The 21,515-nt window shown below is 42.3% G+C and overlaps 1 protein-coding gene across 3 annotated transcripts in view; it reads right to left on the bottom strand.

Annotated features, from left to right (window-relative positions):
• The window catches only part of ZCCHC7 (zinc finger CCHC-type containing 7), a 247,831-nt gene extending 241,886 nt beyond the window's left edge, over positions 1-5,945 (bottom strand). The window contains exons 1-2 of one of the 3 annotated variants that reach the window (XM_021066106.1): positions 5,791-5,945; positions 366-996 (exon numbers count right to left, since the gene is read on the bottom strand). In XM_021066106.1, coding sequence (XP_020921765.1) covers positions 366-975 — 610 coding nt within the window. In that variant the 5' untranslated portion in view covers positions 976-996; positions 5,791-5,945. Of the gene's footprint in view, positions 1-365; positions 997-5,229; positions 5,764-5,786 lie in introns of those variants that run through there. The other 2 variants (XM_021066112.1, XM_021066118.1) reach the window with 2 other exon arrangements.

The following is a 21,515-nucleotide window of genomic DNA, read 5'->3' as shown; positions in this document are numbered from 1 at the left end:
AAATGAGCACACAGGGCCACTGTCAGAGATGGATGGAGTACTCACCTGTGGTACCAAGCAGAGAGAGGGGGGAACTAAGATTTCACGTTCAGAACTGGCTCTAGCCAAACAGCAAGAAGCAGTTATGAATCTGCTTACAGTAGAAGCAGAGTGTCTCTGATATTGTGATAGACTCTTTCTGATGTTCAGACAGACCACCATTAAAGAAGCCGTTGGTGAGACAGTCTCATGAGAAACAAGCCAAAAAACATGACCAAAAGGTGAAGAATTAAATGGAGCAGACCCTATTGGTCTTTTGTCTAGAAAAAGCAGCCTTCCTTATGAAAGACGATACTACTTTTCAAAATGGCCAATATGATACTAACCTTCATTAAGAGACTTTTCACATCCCACAAGATTGAGAAGGATATCATCATCTTTATCATCAACTTCGCATCCCAGCAGCATCCAGCTTTCCACGTTATCACTTTCTGAAATGGTGCTCTCTTCCTCTTCACTTGAACTGACCTCTATAATCATGACTTCTTGGACTGCACCCGATCTCTCTCCAGGTTGAGGCTTCTCAACATCCCTCTTGCATTTCTGATCTGCCAGCTCATTAGAATGAAGAGAAGCAGGAGGACCTTGGGTCTTTTCTTTTGCCTGGTCTCTAAAATTCTTTCTTTTACATTTATAAATACTATCTTCATCAGACAGAGTGATGACCTCTGACCCATCTGATAGCTGGATGACCTCACTATCTGAAAGGATAATTAAGTTCTTCTGATTTGGTTTACTACCAAATGATTCAGAATTCCCAGAGTTATTCTCTTCATGTTCCTCCTCCCTGATGACATTATCAAGATCTTGGGCATAATGAACTTGACTGTAGAGCTGAAATTCCACCTCACTATCGACACTTAGTTCACTAGATGACTCTTCACGATAAAGGTCATCTTCATATGCTTCTATAGTTTCAAAACCACCAAACATCATGGAAGGTCAGTAATCTCGAGGCTGTAAAATAGAAAGTCATACAAAGAATGTATTTTAACAGGTCAGATCATGCCTGTTTAGTACATAACAAATCACCTCTTAGAGCTAACTTCTGTGAAGGCCATCACTTATTGATGCTCAATCACAAATTAAAATATTTTTCTCTTAGAGGAATATCATTTTTTAAGAATTTCTAATTGTTATGACCACTCTAATAATGCCCACCTCTCCCAAATGACAATCACTACCAACAAACTGAGTTATAGTTACTAATGGAAAGGTCACAAGTATGTCAGAAAGGAAAAACAAGTTCCCACTCTTTCAGACACCACTTTTTCTCCAAAATGTTAAAAAAACAAAAACAAAAACAAAAAACCACACAAAAATATTTTAGGTCATTCTCACTACTATTCCATCCATTCTTCATCTTTTCCCTGGTTCTGGTTCTGTACCTCATCTTTTCAGATACATTCTCCCACCTCACATGCACTCCCACATGGTTGAGGAATATCACCTCAATTATGACTAAAATTCACAAAAGGACACAATGATCATATTTACTGTTTGGGTGTATATTTTTATTCCCAATTAAAAAATGAATCTCATGGCCTTCTGATCTCTGACCCAAAGGAACATAAAAATATTGGATAAACCTAGTTTATTTCTCTGTTAGCTATAAAGATGTGTATGAAATACAAACTAAAGACTTAAAACTGAGGTAAAATTCAGCTTCAAGAGCACTTTACTTTCCTACTGTGAGCCTATTAAATCCTGCTCATCATTCAACACAGTTTAAATATCACTTCCTCAGGGAAGCTCTCCTTGACCCACCAAACTAAACTGTCAACCCTTTATAGGTTTCCACAGCTCTTTACATTTCAAAACATTCACACTTCTAATTACTAATGCAACGTAAATCTCCCACAAGCACAGATCACATATCCCAGGAGGGAAAGAACTATATGCGCTTTGTTAAACAATGGATCCCCAAAGTTGAACAGAATAACTGGCATTTAGCAGGGCCTCTATAAATGTCTGCTGAATTAATGAATGAATAAAGAAATGGATAATATCATCAAGCATTTGTTCTTCAGCTCTAATAAATCTAATATGTCCGTAAAATACGAAAATTATGAGGTGAATATCATAGTTGTCTCCAACTATTCCAAATATTCTCATATCATCAACCAAAAATCTACACAGATGTTTCAATTAGGTACTAACAGAATATTGATCAAAATGAAAGCTCTGGAAAAGGGACAAAAACCTCATTTTTGTCAAAAAAAAAAATCAGGGACAGTCTGGAAAACAACAACAATGACAATTTATTCTTTCTACTCTACTATTTAGATAGACTAAATTTAGGAAGACTAAATTACCAATTGTCTGCCCCAAATGTCAGGGTACTTTTAATGATAGAACCTGCTGATTCCAAGAGTCAAATGAATAAGAGCCAAAAATATACTACGCTCATGCTGGAGTTTCCTGTTTTATAAAAATAAAGAAACCAAACTTTGTTGTACACTTTAAACTTATACAGTGTTATATGTCACTTATGTCTCAATAAAGCTTGGGGAAAAAAATGATTTAAGTTCTGAGTTAACAATACTGTATTGTATATTTGAAATCTGCTAAGAGACTAAATCTTAAATGTTCTAACCACATACACACACACACACAGAGGTAAAGATGGGAGGTAATGGATGTGTTAACTAACCTTAAAGCAGTAATCATTTCAATATATATACATGTAACAAATCATCATGTGTTAAACACCTTAAATTTACACAATGTTATGTGTCAATTATATCTGGGGAGGGGGGAGCCAACTACAAATGCCTTTTTTTCCTTCAGAAAGGTACAATAGACCTGTTCCCTTCCTGCACAGTCCTTTAGCAACAGCTATGCTGTTGTTGTGACACAAGTTGAATGTGGCTGTCTGAATAATAATGCTCATAGCATTTATCAGTTTATATTGAAATGTTAGCCTCAGAGAAATTCAAATAAAAGACGAATCCGTTCTTTTTTATTTAGTAGGTAAATTAATTCTAAAAGAAGTCAAAGGAATTATGCTTCCTTCAAAATCCTCAGTGGATCCATCCTGAGGATCCAGTGTGGACTTAAGATAAAACATAATTCCGGTGCAGCAGAGAAAAAATTAAAGAGCTAAATTACAGAGTTACAAATTTGTACTACTCTTGGAGCCATCCCAAAGGAAAGGGATTAAGAATAGAGCCATAGGCGCACCTGTGAATGTATGCCAAAAATAAACTACAGAAATAAAATAAAAACAGACTTCCTTGGGTCTAAGGGTTTATCTCTTTCCCTGAAATGTAGAAAAATGAATTTAACAATTTAGCCCCTATGGCCTTTAAGAGGATTTTGTACCTTCTGTACTTGAAAATTGTGCTCAGCATAACTTGCTCTTCTATTTATTTGGCTTATGTATGCCAGAGTTAAGGCTTGCCTGAGGCTGTTCTGGTTTGTGTTACTACTTTAATTGCATTCAAACGCATTTAATTTACTTTTTTTAATGTATACTCAGAGGACAAATATGAAAATACATATATGTATATAACTCTGTCTTGATTCAGAAGGACTTCTCAGCTTTTTGATCATTGTACACAATTATCAAGCATACTTAACTAGTTAACATAAAGTCTCTATGAGAGTCTCAAAATTTTAAATCCGGAAGAGACCTTTCCGATCATCACCTACAGTCTTCTCAACTTACATAGAAGGAAACTGAGCTCTAAAAAAGATAGGGAGGCTTATCCAAAGTTGTAGTCAGCTAAAACTGACTCACATTTCCCTGACTCTCAGCCAAGTGTTCACTAAGATTAAAAAAAAAAAAAAAAAAAAAAAAAAAAAAAAAAAAATCAACAATTTCAAATAAAGATTTAAAAGAAAACCTTCCTTCAAAGCTATATTTGCACTGGTTCTAAGACGTAAATTAACCTCACAATATCCATTTTACTTGCCTGTGGAGTTTAAAAACTATGAAAGAATTTTAACTGGAAAGAAAAGCATACATTTGAATTTGTCAGTTTACCATCCAGGAGCCTCCCAAGTTGGTACTCAAAGACTATGGCAATGCCATGACCAAAAAAAGATGGCCCTTATCTAAGAACTTAAAATATCAATCTGGGAAAAAAAACTTCTCTAAGGAATTAAAATGGTTTAACAAATATGAAACAGCTATAAAGAATAACTGTAAAGGCTCTCACCATGCAAAGTGAGAACACTATTCATTCACTCAACTTTTTTAATCCAGACAATTTAAGATTTATTTAAGCTCTCAGATTTTACTATACAATCTTTAAAGCCAGTATTTCTGCTCACAGTCTACCAACTGATCATTCCAGACCTTTCGCTTTTATTTCTCTTGAAAGAAGTTTAAGCTTAAATGTTTCCTTTTGATGAGATAGTTATCCATCTCAAAGTGATTTAAATCAAACTCACAGCTTGATTTTCAGTCCAGTTTTCATTAGAACATGATTAAAAGACTAAGTTTTATTTCAACTTAAAATTTCTGATTCACTCTTAGTGAGCTATTCTGACAGTGAGATCTGAAACACTACTGACTTGTGTTAAAACTTCTGTCCACTCTTCAAATATGACTTTCGCTTTGAGGTAAATCTAATGGGATAGAGAATCCAAATGTGACAAACAATAGGCACACACTCACACAAACACAGTCAGACAGATACAAGATTTTTGTGGGAGAAAATAATGCTAAATTTATTCAGAAAAAATCCAGCTGTTTCTGACATAAAGTCTTCATAGGATAACTAATCCTATCTCAAAACACTTACTTCATCTTTTCCACAGGCCCCTTTTCCTTTTGCTGCAGTCTCTTACCCTTGGAGCTATTTTACAATCCTCATTTCCACTTCTTCCTTAGTTCATTCCCCACCCCCAGATTCTCCTGAAAACGATAGTGCACTGCGCTCAAAATCACAAAACTGAAAATATACACACAAGCTAAATATTCAAAACACAGAGTCAATAGTTTTGGAATGGACCTCGAAGTCATTCAATTGAACGCTCTCATTTTATACAGACAGAAACGGGATCTAAGAAGCTTATTTATTCAAAGAGCCTAAAAGATCTCCTAATTCAACCCTGCAACCTGAAAAAAAGGTAAATTCAACCTCAAGAGAAGACTTCTAGAGTCATCAGCGCGAGTCGGTAGTGGAGTCGCGGCTGTAACTCGGCCTGCTCTCACTCAGCCAGTTTCCCTACTACACATACCCGCAGCTGTTAGAGCTGAAGTTAACTGCTGGTTCCCTGGATGTAAGGGATAAAAGGAATCAAGGAACAAGTCTCCTTGTTTTACATGGGGGAAGAGGGCCATCTGCCCAAATTTTTCTGGCCCCCAGAGCTGCTGCTTCTGACAGCTGAGGCTGGAGTTGGCCCAGGACTGTTGGATCCTCAAGGGCCGAGCTCCCTTCGGGTTTAAATGACTGACCGGCTTCCCTAAAAGACAGGGGACTCTCAGAGGGTAGTGGGGGTAAAGCAGGCAGTAACACCATCCCCATCGAGGCCATGGGCGCCCAAGCTCTTTCTGAACCACAGTCTCAGGCCTTGAAGGGAGGAGAAGCAGACACCTCAGCCAGTCAGCTGAGTCGCGTGGGACAGAGCTCGACTGAGAGGCCACGAGCGGAGCCGGGTACCGCCACAAGTAAGGGACAGGCGGGAGACGCGGAGGCCAGCGAGGGGACACGCGCTAGTTCCACGGCCCTGCGGGCGAGGCGGAGGGCAGGCAGGGGTCCCCGGCCCGTGGACGGCTCGGGGTCCGTCACACATACTCACTGCCGCGGCTGCGACCAGGAAGCACCAACCAGGAACCAAAACGCGTAAAGGGACGGGGAGGGGCGAGGACAGATGAGGTAAGGAAACCGCGTCCGCGCCGACCCGGGAGGAGGGAAGGCACTTCCGGGGACAACACTTCTCCCAGGAGTTGTCTTCCGTCCCCGCCCACCCTGCGGGCCTTCTTGCGCATGCGTAACAACTATAAACTCCCCCTTCCCTTCCCAGCTGAGAGTCTTTTCGGTTTGCCTTTCTTGCTCTGCTCCTTCCCCGCCACGACTTCTTTCAGAAGTGTCTAGGCTGCACCTGTAATAGGGAAACACCTTGTTTGAATGACTTGCACGGAAAAAATGCTGCTTACCGAGCCAAACCGGAGAAAGCTAGCGCCTTTTTGTGCCCGCGAGAAAAACTACGTCTCCCATGATGCTCCGGGGCGGGGTTTAGCTTGGGCTCCGCCTCCTCCCTGACCTGGGGGAGGAGGAGACACCTTCCTTATGCCACGTGGCACGGGAGCCACGAGACCCAGGTAAGGGCTAAGGGGCAGGTGCAGCTGGCGGCATGGCTGGAGGACGTAGAGAACCTCAGCAAGGGAGAAGCCTCTTTGAGAAAGGTTGCCTTCTAGATACTTCTTTCTTGAGCTAGGTGACCTTATGCAGGTCACTTACATCTCAAGGTTGAAGTTGAACCTAGTTTACGCTGGGGCGCTTCCGCCTCTTATTTTTCCTAGAATACAAGGCAACAGATTTAAGTCTTTGTGCACCTTGAAAAGCTGCACTCATGCTAAACACTGAAGTCGATACTGGTCCCTTGGAAACCTCTAGAGGATTGTGCTGGGAGCCTCTGGCTTGGTTTCTCTTCTCACACCATATTTTAATAACTGTACAACTTTACAAATAAGGAAATATTTTATTAATTCGTGGGCCCTTGGCAACAGTCTTGAGTTTTAAGATGGGGGCAGGGGAGATTGGCCACACCCATGGGATGCAAAAGTTCCCAGCCAGGTATCAAACCCTAGCCACAGCCATGATAATGCTGGATCCTTAACTACAAGCCCACCAGAGAACTCTGACAATAGTCTTGAAAGATAAGCTTGACATTGATTTTTTGTGTGTGTGGCAGCACCTGTGGCACATGGAAGGTCCCAGGTCAGCAATCCAATCCGAGCCACAGCTGCAGCAGTGCACAAATTCATAACCCAGTGCACCAGGCCTGGGGTCAAACCCTAGCCTCACCAAAAACCCTAGCCACCTCAGAGACAAGGCTAGATCCTTAACACTATGCACCACATCAGGAACTCTAACGACTTTTTTTTTTTTTTTTTTTTTTTTTTGTCTTTTTGCTTTTTCTTGAGCTGCTCCCACTGCATATGGAGGTTCCCAGGCTAGGGTTTCAAACGGAGCCGCAGCCACCAGCCTATGCCAGAGCCACAGCAACGAGCCGAGTCTGCAACCCACACCACAGCTCACGGCAACGCTGGATCCTTAACCCACTGAGCAAGGCCAGGGAACGAACCCACAACCTCATGGTTCCTAGTCAGATTCGTTAACCACTGCGCTACAACGGGAACCCCTCTAATGATTATTTTTGCCAACACTTATTGAACGTCTGTTAAGAGCTAGGCAGTCCTATCAGTTTGTGGATGTAGTGGTAAATTTTTAAAGTCTCTGGTCTCATAGATCTAGAGTCTACCTGGAAAAGCAGAATGCAGGTGATTTGCATATAGTTTAATAAGAGTTTGACTGGGAAATTAGAAATTTTAGTTAACATAGTAAGTGCTAGGAAGGAAGACAGGGTACAGTGAAATGGTAAAATTGGAGGACCAATGGTAAAATTTTGCAGAGGAAGAAACAGGCTAAGAAATGAGCCACAGAAATTACTAGATGGTTAGGTTATATGTATTATGTACAACAAATGTTACCTTTAAAATATATATTACGTGGGAGTTCCCATTGTGGCTCAGTGGAAACAAACCCCACTAGTATCCATGAGGACATAGATTTGATCCCTGGCCTCACTCAGTGGGTTAAGGATCTGCCGTTGCCATGAGCTGTGATATAGGTCACAAACAAGGCTCTGATCCTGAGTTGCTGTGGGTGTGGTGTAGGCCAGCAGCTGTAGCTCTCTTTCGAACCCTAGCCTGGGAACTTCCATATGTTGTGGGTACAGCACTAAAAAGACCAAAAAAAAAAAAAAATTTAAAAAATAGTATATTGTGGAGTTCCTTGTGGTGCAGTGGGTTAAGGATTCAGCATTGTCACTGCAGCAGCTCAGGTAGCTGCTGTGATGTGGGTTTGATCCCTGGCCCGGGAATTTCCACATGCTGTGGGCTCAGCCAAACAACAACAACAATAATAATATATTGAGCTTTTATCAAATGCCAAGCTTACTCCTGTAAGTGTACTATATGTAAACTTAAATTTTAACAAAACTTTGAGGTTGAGAATTTTTAAAAAGGGAAGTAGATTCAGAGGTTAAGTAGCTCGCCTAAGGCCACACGTGTAAGAAATTCTAATTCTGTGCCCAGCCCTCCCACTATTACTCCTACATTCAACGAAGATTTACTAGTTCCTGTGCTTAAATGCTTTGGTCACCTCCAACAGATTATGTCATAAAACCAAGAGTCCTTTGGATGGCATAAGGAACACTTCATAAGCTGACATCTGCCTACCTGTTCATCACCATGCTGAATGCTGAGCAGTTGCCCCAACACACTATGCTCTATCATATCTGTGCCTTTACAGAGGGCATTCCTGTTGCTGGTAAAGTTCTCCCTGTCCTTCACCCTACCCTGCTCAAGCCCAGGTCATCAGCGAAACCTTCCAACTCAGCCAGACAGAAAAAGCGTTCTTTCCCCTGAGCTCCCCTACAATTTGGACAAACTTCCATCAAGGCAATTACATTGTGTTTGACTCAGCTGGATTGTGAACTCCCTGAAGGAAAAAGCTTTGACATTTTGTCTTTTGTTTTTTTGGGGGGTGGTGGTGCACGTGCCAATAGCATGCAAAAGTTCCAGAGCCAGAGGTTGAACCCACACTACAGCAGCAACCTGAGCCACAGCCGAGCAGTGACAATCCCAGGTCCTTAACCCACTGAGCCACAGGGAACTCTGACATTTTGTCTCTGTATCTTCTTCAGCTAACATAGTGTTTGGCAGACAGCAAGCACTCAATAAAGTTGTTAAAGAAAGGAAGGACAGCTAACTCCCTGAGGCTCTAGGAAACCAGAACCAAACGTGGATCCACCTTCTGTCAGTTCAGTAGGAAACCATGACATGACCCGAAATAACCAGAATGCAGTGTGGTGCTCCATGATATTAAGATGGCATAAAGAGCTGCAGGGGTCCAAGGATACAGAGATTTCTGACTAAGGAGGATGCTACAAGTAAATATACACACACACACACCCTGCCTTTACATGGTGTGTTCTCATTTATTTATTTATTTTTTTGTCTTTTTGCTATTTCTTGGGCCACTCCAATGGCATATGGAGGTTCCCAGGCTAGGGGTCGAATCGGAGCTGTAACCACCGGACTACACCACAGCCACAGCAACGCAGGATCCGAGCCGCATCTGCAACCTACACCACAGGTCACAGCAACACCGGATCGTTAACCCACTGAGCAAGGGCAGGGATCGAACCCGCAACCTCATGGTTCCTAGTCGGATTCGTTAACCACTGTGCCATGACAGGAACTCCGGTGTGGTCTCATTTAAATGGCTCTTAGAATTCATGAGATTAAATCTGTTGCGATGGGGAAACTGAAGCTAGTAAGGGAAGAGACTTGCCAAGAGTCACCTAGCAGAGGCAGAATGTGTAGGTAATCCAGGTCTCTCTCTCTCTCTCTCTCTCTCTCTCACTCACACACACACACACACACGAAGAGACTTGCCAAGAGTCACCTAGCAGAGGCAGAATGTGTAGGTAATCCAGGTCTCTGAGTCTCTCCCCAAGACACAGACACACACACACACACACACACACACACACACACACACACACACACACACACACACACACACCTCTGAGTCTCCCCCCCACCCCCCGCCCCAACAGTATTTCTCTTCCTGCCTTATGCCGTCTCTGGTCCACACCTCTTGAGATTACATATGGAGGCATGCACAAGGCTCCAGGGGCCTCTCTTACAGAGAATGGTCTAAAGAGTCCATTTATTTGAGAAAGGAAGCACCTGCTTTCCCCAGGGCAGTGGCGGTACTACATTAACAGCGAGCAGCTGAGCCAGGATGAAGCAGAACTTGCTGCAAAGGACAGGCAAGATGGAGGCCATAGTGTAGCAGGATCTGGCAAAGTGACTCATCCTTATCTTTCCATTGCTCCTTCCTTTCTTTTGTTCAGTTTGGTGTATTAGTAGTACCTAGAACCTCTGAGAACTAACTAATCATTTTACCAGTTGCCTTTCCATTACTATTCATTCACTGAAAGCCTATGTAACATCTCCTTGCTAGCCATGTTGGGTATATGGTCTCTGAAATATGTTGTAAGGGACTATTACTCCATTTCACTAGTGTGGAAATTGCAGCCTGGTGAGGTCATGTGACTGGCTCTAAATCACGCTGCTGAGATTCAAACTCGAGGCTTGTCTGAATCCAAAACCTATGCTCTTTTCTATGCCCAAAGCTGCCTTTCAAAACAGAGCTCCTTGAGGGTGGAAACCATGATGAGCCTGCTCCTGTCTCTCCAGTGCTTATCCCAACGGGGAGGAGGTGGCAGACTCACAGAGATCGCTTGGGCAATGAGTGGGTTCAGCATGGAATGTTTGCCAAATGACAGACTGGGTGCAGTATGAACAGTGTTATGCATCTGTGGTGAAGGAGGGAGAAGCTGGCTGCTTAGGGGAAACGGAGGCACCTCTGTCAGCAGAGGGGAAAGCCAAGTAAGTGAGGCTTTGCCGTCATGACAGTGTCTCCCAGTGGCCCATCCAGGTGACCATCTGTGCCAAGGGCAAGCACCGCACCCGCCGCCTGAAGGCGCCCTGAGACGACGCACCCCTGCGCATGCTCATCATCCCCTTCCTGCTCTGAATGGTTCCCCGCCCCCCCCCACGCTCCCGCCCAGGCTCAGCCAAGCCAGATGGTTAAACAACAGTCCAGTCTAACTGCAAAGAACACCAGCAGGCAATTCGCAGAAGAAATCCAAAAGGCTGTGAACTAGGTGTGCAACATCACTCATGATCAAAAGAATGAAAATGACCTCATATACTGTAGGGGGAAATACAAATTGGAAGAGCCTTTTAGGGGAGCTAGTTGGCAATTTCCATCAAAACTGTGAGTGAGATATGTAGGTGCAAAGATTGTGATGGCTAGTAAAAGGAAACAACATATTCATCAATAAGGTATGAAATCATGAAGGATACAGCTGTCCTATTTTTTATACTATTTTTTTAAACTGCTACTTTTAAAGGAATGAGAGTTCCTGTAGTGACTCAGTGGTTATCGAATCCGACTAGGAACCATGAGGTTGCAGGTTCAATCCCTGGCCTCGTTCAGTGGGTTAAGGATCTGGCGTTGCCATGAGCTGGGGTGTAGGTCACAGATGTGGCTTGGATCCCGCATTGCTGTGGCTCTGGCGTAGGCCGGCAGCTACAGCTCCAATTAGACTCCTAACCTGGGAACCTCCATACGCCACAGGATCAGCCCTAAAAAAGGCAAAAAGACTAAAAAAGAAAAAAAAAAAGAATGAAATGAATCTGTATGTACTGATGTAGAAAGATCTCCAAGACATACGGTTAATTGGGGAAAAAAGGCAAATTGTAGAGCAATAGATGTATTATATTCTCATTTCTGTTATAGTTTTAAAGGATCTGTGGTGACTGTGTCTAGATCTATGTGTATATAAATGCATAGAGAAAATACTTGGTGGATGCCAATCAATTACAGTGGTTACTGACTTCAGTGGAAGGGAATAGAAGTGGAGGGGGATAAAGAGGGGCTTTCACTTAAAAAAAAAGTGAGACATGATTCACTGGGAAGAACACCACATCACTTCTGTGGTACTCCTACCCAAAGTGCATAACCTGAATATAATCCTGAAGAGACTATGAGACAAAAACAAATTGAGAGACATTCTACAAAATACCTGACTTGAACTCTTCAAAAATGTCAGTGTCATAAAACACAAAGACTGAGGAACTGTTCTGTACTAAATGACAGTGAAAGAGACATGATACATAATGAATTCAATGCACGATCTGGGATTTTCTTTGGCCATAAAGGACATAATTGGGACAGTTAGAAAAACCTGAATAAATCTAGATTTGATGACAGTGCTGTATTGCTGTTATTCTCCTGATTTTTATGTTTTTATTACAGTTATGTAAGAGAATGTCCTTGTCTTTTTAGGCTATATACACTGAAGTAAACTTGCAGTAAAAGGACATCATGTCTGAAATTGATTCTCAAATGGTTGAGGAAAATATTGTGTTTGGGCCAAAGGAGAGGAAGAGAGAAAGGAGAATGATGACTCAAATGTGATTTTTAAAAAAATTAACATTTTGGGAATCTGAGTAAAATGTATACAAGAATTCTTTGTACAAATTTGGCAGTTTTTCTCTAAGTCTGAAATTTTGTCAAAATAGAAAATTAGGAGTTCCCGTCATGGCTAGAGTTCCCATCGTGGCTCAGTGGTTAACGAATCCAACTAGGAACCATGAGGTTGCGGTTCAATCCCTGGCCTGGCTCAGTGGGTTAAGGATCCGGCGTTGCCGTAAGCCGTGGTATAGGTCTCAGATGTGGCTTGGACCCCCCATTGCTGTGGCTCTGGTGTAGGCCAGTGGCTGCAGCTCTGATTATACCCCTACCCTGGGAACTTCCAATGCCATGGGAGCAGCCCTAGAAATGGCAAAAAGACAAAAAAAAAAAAAAAAAGAAAGAAAGAAAGAAAATAGAAAATTAAAAGGAAGACCAAAAAGGAGTTCCCTGGTATCCTAGCAGTTAGGGATCCAGCCTGGTCACTGCTGCAGTTCAAGTCACTGCTGTGGCATGGGTTTGATCCCTGGCTGGGGAACTTCTGCATGCCATGGACACGGCAACCCCCCCCCCAAAAAAAAGGAAAACTAAAAAGAATTAGGAAGAGTTTGCCAGAGAGAGAAGGCAGGGGAATCTCCTGGGAAAGGAACAAGATAAGCAAAGGAAACAAAGTATGAAGCTCGCACTGGAAAACTGTTAAGAGAGTAAGAATGAGGAGCAACATGGCCCACAAATGGACACAGTTCCCTGCTGTGTAGTATTGGAAATGAAGGTTAAGCCTTCTTTAAACTCAACCTCAAGCCCTGCAAAAAATAACTCGAGTTCTTACAGATGCACCAGCATTTCACTGACAAGTTCTCTTCATCCAGGGAGTATAAAATAAGAAACCTGGGAACAGTGGCTGAAAGGGATGTCTAGGACAACTCCCTCCTTTTGCAAAAGTGAAACTAAGACCTAAAATACAGACAGAATTTGCAAGTTTCCAGCAAAAGCGTCAGCATTGGCTTTCAGTTCACAATCCATCATTTTTTCTGTTGCACCAAATTCTAAAAGGTTGAGGCAGAAAGAGAGGCTGGCAGGTGAGATGACTAAATGTGACCCTTTAAAGTTTGGATGTTTTTCATTTGCCACAAATACAGACTTAATGTCAGCACAGTTTTAAAATGTGATTATGGAAACTGTTGTCATTTAAATCCCCTATGTTGCAACTGGTAAGCAATATTCAATTCAGGCGGCTAGTCTGAAGCAGCAATCAAGGTGATTCTCAGGAATTCCCAATGACATTGGTACCCATCTGGATTTGTTGAAAAGTTTAACATCCTTTTTTATTATTCATGATTTTGCAGTTCTTCAAATTGCAGGGTGATGGAGAGAGCATGCAATTTTCATCCAGGCTCTGAAATCATTCTTGAAAATTTGGACATTCATATAGATGGCTTTTAATTTTTCTTAGAGACTGCTTTTCCTTATAAAATCATGAAATTTTAAAAATGTAAAATGTAAATTAAACCATATAGATGATAATATTCACATTATAATAAAATCCTAGGGATAAGAACCTAGTATTTCAAGGACTCTATTCTCATTCACTTTTATTCCTTGCTGAAACTGTATTCCTCAAGACTTAGATCTAAGTGACTATATAATGAACATTGATTCACAAGACTATTGAGATTCTCATTTGTTTAAGAATCATCAGATTCCTTACAAGAAATCTGAAACATGTCATCAGCAACATGTTGAGAAGCTGCACAGCCCAAAAGGGATGCCCTCATTTTAAATGTCCGTAAGCCCCGGACCCACAGATTCTACTACATGAAGAGACACACAAGCTCAGAAACAGACCTTAGTCAGGTCCTATTCTGTAAGAGGGAAGACTTTTTCATCTGCCTGTCCTAGACTTCTGAATCATGCCTGCAATTGTCCGGACGTGTCTTTATAATGATATTAGCATCAATTATTTTACTCAGAGCTTGAGGTTGATAACAGAAAAAAAAAAACAATTGTGAATAATCAAGATCACTCTATCAAAATGGGCTCTATGAAATTTGAACAGTCAATGTAAGCAGAATTATATAAAATAAACTAAAGATATTTGGCTTTGTGTTTCAATTTTTAATAGCCATTGTCTCTTACTAAATTAGTTAAATCATTAGCAAGATGAAGCTTAAATGCACTATCTCTGTTCTTTTTCTTTTTTTTCTTCTTCTTTTTTTTTTTTTAGGGCCGCACCTGCGGCATATGGAGATTCCCAGGCTAAGAGTTCAGTCAGAGCTACAGCTGCCAGCCTACACCACAGCACACGACAATGCTGGATCCTGAACCCACTGTGTGAGGCCAGGGATCGAACCCATAACCTCATTGTTTCTAGTCAGATTCGTCTCCCCTGCGCCACGATAGGAACTCCTATTTTTATTGAAGTATAGTTGATTTACAATGTTGTATTAGTTATTGATGTAGAGAAAATTATTCAGATATATACATCTGAATTGTATATGTGTATCTCATATCATAGAGGTATTATGTGATATGTATGTATATAATATATACTCCTTTTCATATTCTTTTCCATTGTAGTTAATTACAAGATATTGAATATAGTTCTCTGTGCTATAGAGTAGGACCTTGTTGTTTATTTTATATATATTAGTTTGTATCTGCTAATCGCAAATTCCTGATTTATCCCTCCCAACCCTTTACCTTTTGGTAAACCCAAGTTTGTTTTCTATGATGTGAGTCTGTTTCTGTTTTGTAAATAAGTTCACTTGTATCACCTTTTATTTATTTATTTATTTATTTTTTGTCTTTTTAGGACCACATCTGTGGCATATGGCGGTTCCCAGTCTAGGGGTCAAATCGGAGCTGTAGCTGCCAGCCTACACCACAGCCACAGCAACTTGGGATCCGAGATGTGTCTGCGACCCACACCACAGCTCACAGCAACGCCGGATCCTTAATCCATTGAGTGAAGCCAGGGATTGAACCCGCAAGCTCATGGTTCCTAGTCAGATTCATTTACCACTGAGCCACGATGGGAACTCCTGTATCATCTTTTAGATTCCACATATAAGTGATATTGTATGATATTTGTCTTTGTCTGGCTTACTATGACAATCTCTAAGCCTATACGTGTTGCTGCAAATGGCATTATTTCCTTCTTTTTTATGGCTTTGTAGTATTCCACTGTGTGTGTATGTGTGTGTGCATCACATCATCTGTTCACCTTCAGTGGACATGTAGATTGCATCCATGTCTTAGCTATTGTAAACAGTGCTGCTATGAACACTGGGGTGCATTTATCCTTTTGAATTAGAGTTTCCTCTGGCTATAGGCACAAGAGTGGGATTGCTGGGTCATACGGTAACTCTACTTTTAGTTTTTTAAAGAACCTCCATACTGTTTTCCACAGGGGCTGCACCAATTTGCATTCCCTCCAACATCACTGCCTCTATTGTGTTAGAGTCCATATCTTTTTCCTCTGCCTTTATTCTGGATCTGATATTCTTCTGTGACTGATACCAGTCTGCATTTGTGTGGTATATTTCTTGTGTTAGACCTAATTGCAGAAGATTCTGTCTCCCTAAATGCAAATCTCAAACTTCACCCTTTCTGCACAGTCATCAACAAATGTATGGCAGCCAGAGCTCATCTTCAGAACAGTCTGAGTGCAGTGGTGGCAGCTGAAGCCTTCATGTTCTGATCTGAGAGGAGTTAGGAATGAGGTTATGGAGAAACATGTAGCAAGTCTTTGGAGGGCCATAGCAGAGAAGGAACAATCGCAAGGTTTGAGGAATTTTAGTGTGTTTTTAAGATAGGAGAGACTTGAGCATGTTTGAACCTGTGAAAAAGTAAAGAAGAGGTTGGAAAGGCAGGGAAGACTTGGAAATGATCAGTCAAGTGACCTACCAGTGAGGACAGGCAGGGACTGAGGTTGCCAGTTTCTCAAACTTGCTATGTACACACACAGGTCACCTGGGAAGTCACCTTGTTAAAATTCAAATTCTGGGAGTTTCCATAGTGGCTCAGTGGTTAACGAATCCAACTAGGAACCATGAGGTTGTGGGTTCGATCCCTGCCCTTGCTCAGTGGGTTAAGAATCCAGCATTGAGGTGAGCTGTGGTGTAGGTTGTAGACATGGCTCGGATCCCACATTGCTGTGGCTCTGGTGTAGGCCAGTGGCTACAGCTCCGATTAGACCCCTAGCCTGGGAACCTCCATATGCCGAGGGAGCAGCTCTAGAAATGGCAAAAAAAAAAAAAAATTCAAATTATGACTTGGTAGGTCTGAGGTGGGGCCTGAGATTTTCCATTTCTAACAAGGTCCCAGGTGAAGCTGATGCTGTTGGTCAGTGAACCACACTTCCGTTAGCAGAGGGCTAGAGTTCTGAATAGCAATTTTATGTTCATTTGTCTATTTCCCAGCAGAATCCTTCCAAATAATCCCTCTCGCCTAACACGGTACTTGTCATATAAAAGTTTGTTGAATGCATTGAATGTATGAGGATATGCATTTGCCATTAGCTATGGGAAAATGAGGAGGAACCTTAAAAGTCCAATGACACAAGAATAGATAAGTAGGATGGGCCCTTGTGGTACAGCAGGTTAGGGATCTGGGGTTACTGCAGCTGTGGCGCAGGTTACAACTGTGTGTGGGTTCGATCCCTGGCCCATGAACTTCCACACACTGCGGGCATGGCAAAAAAACAAAAACAAAAAACACCAAAAAACCCCACAAATGGATATATATTTTTTAGCACAAGTATACTTTGGAATATTCTTAAGTAATTTAATTGGTCTTTGTGAAGTCCATTTGATAATATGTAGAAATTCCTATGATAAAAACTTAGAAAGCATATGAATTTTTACTTCTATGTAGCCACTGTGTGAAATTATGCATTTGGACAAATGAAACAGAAAAAGCAAGTTTGATATGTTGGAGCAATAGGATCCTATATGATTTTTTACATTTAGATTACTGTCAATATTATAAAAATTCAGGCCAAAAAAAAAAAGAAAATATCTCACACATATGAAAGAAAAGGAATTAAACATGGATATTCTAGCCATAGAAAATCAAAACAGGGATAAGTAACTCCTACACATGGTAGCTTAGATTGAGTTTGCATGTATGGTTTAAATGTTTATATATATACATATATATATATATATATGTGTGTGTGTGTGTGTTTTTTGTTTTTGTTTTTTTTTTTTTTTTGCTTTTTTAGGCCTGCACTTGCAGTATATACATGGAAGTTCCCAGGCTAGGGGTCCAATTGGAGCTACAGCTGCCAGCCTAGGCCACAGCCACAGCAATGCTGGATCCGAGCCACATCTGCTACCTAAACCACAGCTCATGGCATTGCCACATCCTTAACCCACTGAGCAAGGCCAAGGATTGAACCTGCATCCTCATGGTTACTCGTTGGTTTCGTTACCTCTGAGCCACAACGGGAACTTCAAAATATATATGTATATGTTTCCTTTTCTTTGCACATTCTTTTATTCTGACTTGAGAGCTTCTTTCTTGCTTTGTCTCTTCTTTCCTTTCCTTATGCTTCCCCTCTCCTCTCCCTCTTTTTAAGACATTTCTCCCTTAAGGAATGCCTATTCCCAGTGATATCTCATCAAAGAAGCACATGAATAGCTGACGCTATGTAATGCTTTGACATTTGGCATTCCCAAGGCATTACCCCACCCCTGATGCAGAATAAGTTGTCAGAGCATGAAATTGGTATTTTTACATATTCTTAATGTACAGATGTCAGTCTGAAAACCATTCACTAGTATTATGATTACATTCTTTGTCTCATTTTCTTTCTACGCCAAGATCTGTTCTTGTGATTTCTTTTCTTTGGGGAGTTTCAAAGAGGGAAGACAAAACTTTAATAATCCTGCTTGCTGATCCTACCAAAAGGTAAAAGTAAACTTTTAAGTCTCTGACCACTTTTGACAACAATACTTCTGGCACAGGAGCAAAGATGTAACAAGAAAGACCAGATGCAAGCTGGAAACACAGTGACCCACTCGACAGTGCCAAATTCCTCAGTGTCTTCCAAATCAGATCTGCTGGCAGTTTACAAGTTTGTTAGTCTGTGTTTGTCACAGAAATGAATGGCCTTCGCTTATGGAAGAAATGTCTAAAAATAAGAAAGGAAGGAAGGGATATAGAGACAGTCCTGTCCATTTTCCCTTATATTCAGCAAATGCCCCTGACAGTAGTATCTGTAGGACAGGAGGATCCCTGGCAGAGGAGCATCCAGTCTCTGTTCATACCTCCAGTGATGGACATTTCACTACCTCACAAAGCAACCCACTTCCTATCTAGACAGCTGGCAAATGCTGTCCAGCATCCTTTCCCCCTTCTGGTAACAGCACCAACTTCCTTGGGGGAACTGCTACTTCTTCATGCTGTGTGGTTCTGGCAGGACACAGGTGTGGTGTGCTGCTCCCTGGCCTGTTTGCTCTCATAGACAGTCCTTGCCTTTCCCCTGCCCCACTCGCCATTGCAGAGGGGAAGGGGCTGACCCCAAGGCTCTCCATCCCTGATTCCTGCGTCAGCTCGTTTGGTGGGTCTGACCAATGGGAGCCATTGGCAGGAGGCTGGAAGGGGAGGAAAGGAGAAGCCCCCCTGTAGTGGGAGATGGTGCCAGATTCCTGTACTGCAGCTGCGATTCTTCCATGGCTTAGATCCAGCTGCTACTGCGCCGATCTACCATGGTTCCATCTTCTACTGTGTGACCTCCACAGAACCACCACCACCTCTCTCTATGCCTTCAATTTAGGATTAGCAGTGACCTGGTAATATTTCACTGCTCTCAGGAAGGCTCCTGAAGCCCTCCCATCACTTACATGTAACCTATACCTTCCCTCTATTCAGAGTGAGTGGCTTCTATTTCCTACTTAGATCCTATCTGATATGTTTCTGATTCTGACCAGGGCTGACAGTCATAGTGCCTATTTCCAGCCAAGTGATTGGCTTGGGGCTAGGCATGTGATGCAAGCTGAACCTATCAAAGTCCATCCCTAAGGCTGTATATACACTTCTCAATGAGGGTCACTGGGCTTGGGTAGGGTGAGATTGGAGTCTGCAGCTATGTCGATGACACCCATCTGTACAGCGGGAGAATAAGGCTAGTGCAGAAAAAGAACCAGCAAAGAGTGGGTAGACATCCAATGACATCCTTCACATTCCTAAAATTCCTGAAGCTCTGTCCTGAACGACCCATTAACATGAACCGAAACAGTCTCTTTCCCCCTTAAGTTTCCTTGATTTGGGCTTCTGTCTTTTGTTTTCCTTGATTTGGGTATTTCAGCCCCCCCACCCTAAATAAGCCTTATTAACAGAGAAAGACTTGGTAGAAAAATATCCCCTTGAGGAAGCCCAACTCTGCTCTTTCATAACTCCAGAATCAGCCTCATTCTCAGCTCTGGGGAGCACAGCATTTTTGGCTCCTTCCCACCTACACAGCTCTTCTGACATCCAGCTTGGATCCAGGCCACCCTATTGGGCCACCCGTGGCTCTATTACAATTCCTTCTCCTCTTCCCAATGTTTGACATCTCTACTGGCTCCCACTGCTTCCAACAGGCAATCTTTTTTTTTTTTTTTTTTAGGGCCACACCTGTAATATATGGAAGTTCCTGGGAGAGGAATAAAATTGGAGCTTCAGCTGCCAGCCTAAGCCACAGCCACGCAGGAGTCAAGCCACACCTGTGACCTACACTGCAGCGTACAGCACCAACAGATCATTAACTCACTGAGCGAGGCCAGGGATTGAACCTACATCCTCACAGATACTAGTTAGGTTCTTAACCTGTTGAGCCACAGCAGGAACTCCCCCCACAGGCAATCTTTAGACATGTTGCTGGCTCATACTTAACTCTCCTCTCAAGATGTGCTATTGGTAAAAGCCTCTGGCCCCAGGAACTGGATAGAAGCTCTTCTGACTCTCCCTGTCAAAGAGGAACATTTGATGATGCTCTTTTATTGGGCCTTCAGGTCCCCAAGGCAGCCTTTGTGTTCCCCTCCCATTTCTGTTCCTCTTAGGACTTCTGACCCCCTTTGGTATGATGTGTCACAGAGAGGTCCATGGGCAGAGATACAGCTGATGGCTAAGCAGGGACTAGACCACAAAAAGCTCTGAATGTCATGCTAAGGGAATTCTCTGCTGGACCAGAGAATCACAGAAAAGTTTTAAATATCTTACTTTTCATCATGTTAAGCCCACATCACCAGCTATGTCCTTTTCACAGCGTCAAATGAATAAATATTCTGCCTTCTCTCTTCTTCTGTCCTCTGCTCTCTATCTGATGCCTCCTATTGGCTGAACCAAAAAGAAAGTACAGGACGAGAAGTTCTGGTTGATGGAATCTACAGAGGTCAGCCTTCGAGGGTACTGAACAGAGGGGAGAGGGGCAGAGAGTGAGTCTGGAAGAGCATCTCTTTCTCTTGAAAACATTCAGCATCTTCTGAAAAAGTTGGAGTCACAAACATAGAAAAGAGAGAGATTCTAGAAGTGACATTAGTGGAGGAGGAGCATTTGCACTGAGCATTGAAGATTTTTGACAGGTACATATAGGAAATAGGCCTTCCAAGAAAGGACAGGAACATAAGCAAAAGCTCAGGAACCATAAGCTCTCAGAGCAGCATGGCCAGAGCCGATGGAAATAAACAAGAGAAGGGAAGGAATATATGTGGACCAGAGGGTGGCATCCAGAAAAAGAGTAGACTAGGAAGAAAGGTAGGTGGCGATGGATTAGGAAAGCTGACTCTGGAGTCAGACAGTTTGCTTTGAATCCCAGCTCTGCAATTTACAATTTGTGACCCTGAGCATATTACTTAACCTCTCTGCTTTGGTTTCCTCCTCTGCAAAGTGAGTATGATACTAGTATATGCATGATAATAAATGCCTTGCAGGATTGTTGTGAAGGGCAAATGGACGAAAATACAGGAAATGCTCAGAACAGAGCCTGGCACGTGGTGAGTATTCTATTAAGGGTTAGCTGCTGTTGCTGGTGGTGGTGGTTGTGTTAGGAGGCTATCTGCCTGCAGTTCCTAGGTCTGGGTACAATCCCTAGACTATGACGCCAAACCTCAGAGCATTCCTAAAGCAACCTGAGCGGCAGGGATTCCTCCTCAGCATCACCTGGCTTGTCCACACCCCCTTGACGAGGCATCGCGCAAAGCTATCAACAGAAACGCCTTACCCACCCTCGTTCCAAGACAAGGGTGCGATAATCCATGACTA

Source organism: Sus scrofa, chromosome 1 (assembly GCF_000003025.6).
Source record: "Sus scrofa isolate TJ Tabasco breed Duroc chromosome 1, Sscrofa11.1, whole genome shotgun sequence".
NCBI lineage: Eukaryota > Metazoa > Chordata > Mammalia > Artiodactyla > Suidae > Sus > Sus scrofa.
The sequence above is the reverse complement of the archived record's forward strand: the minus strand, read 5'-3'. Positions and strand labels throughout refer to the sequence as shown.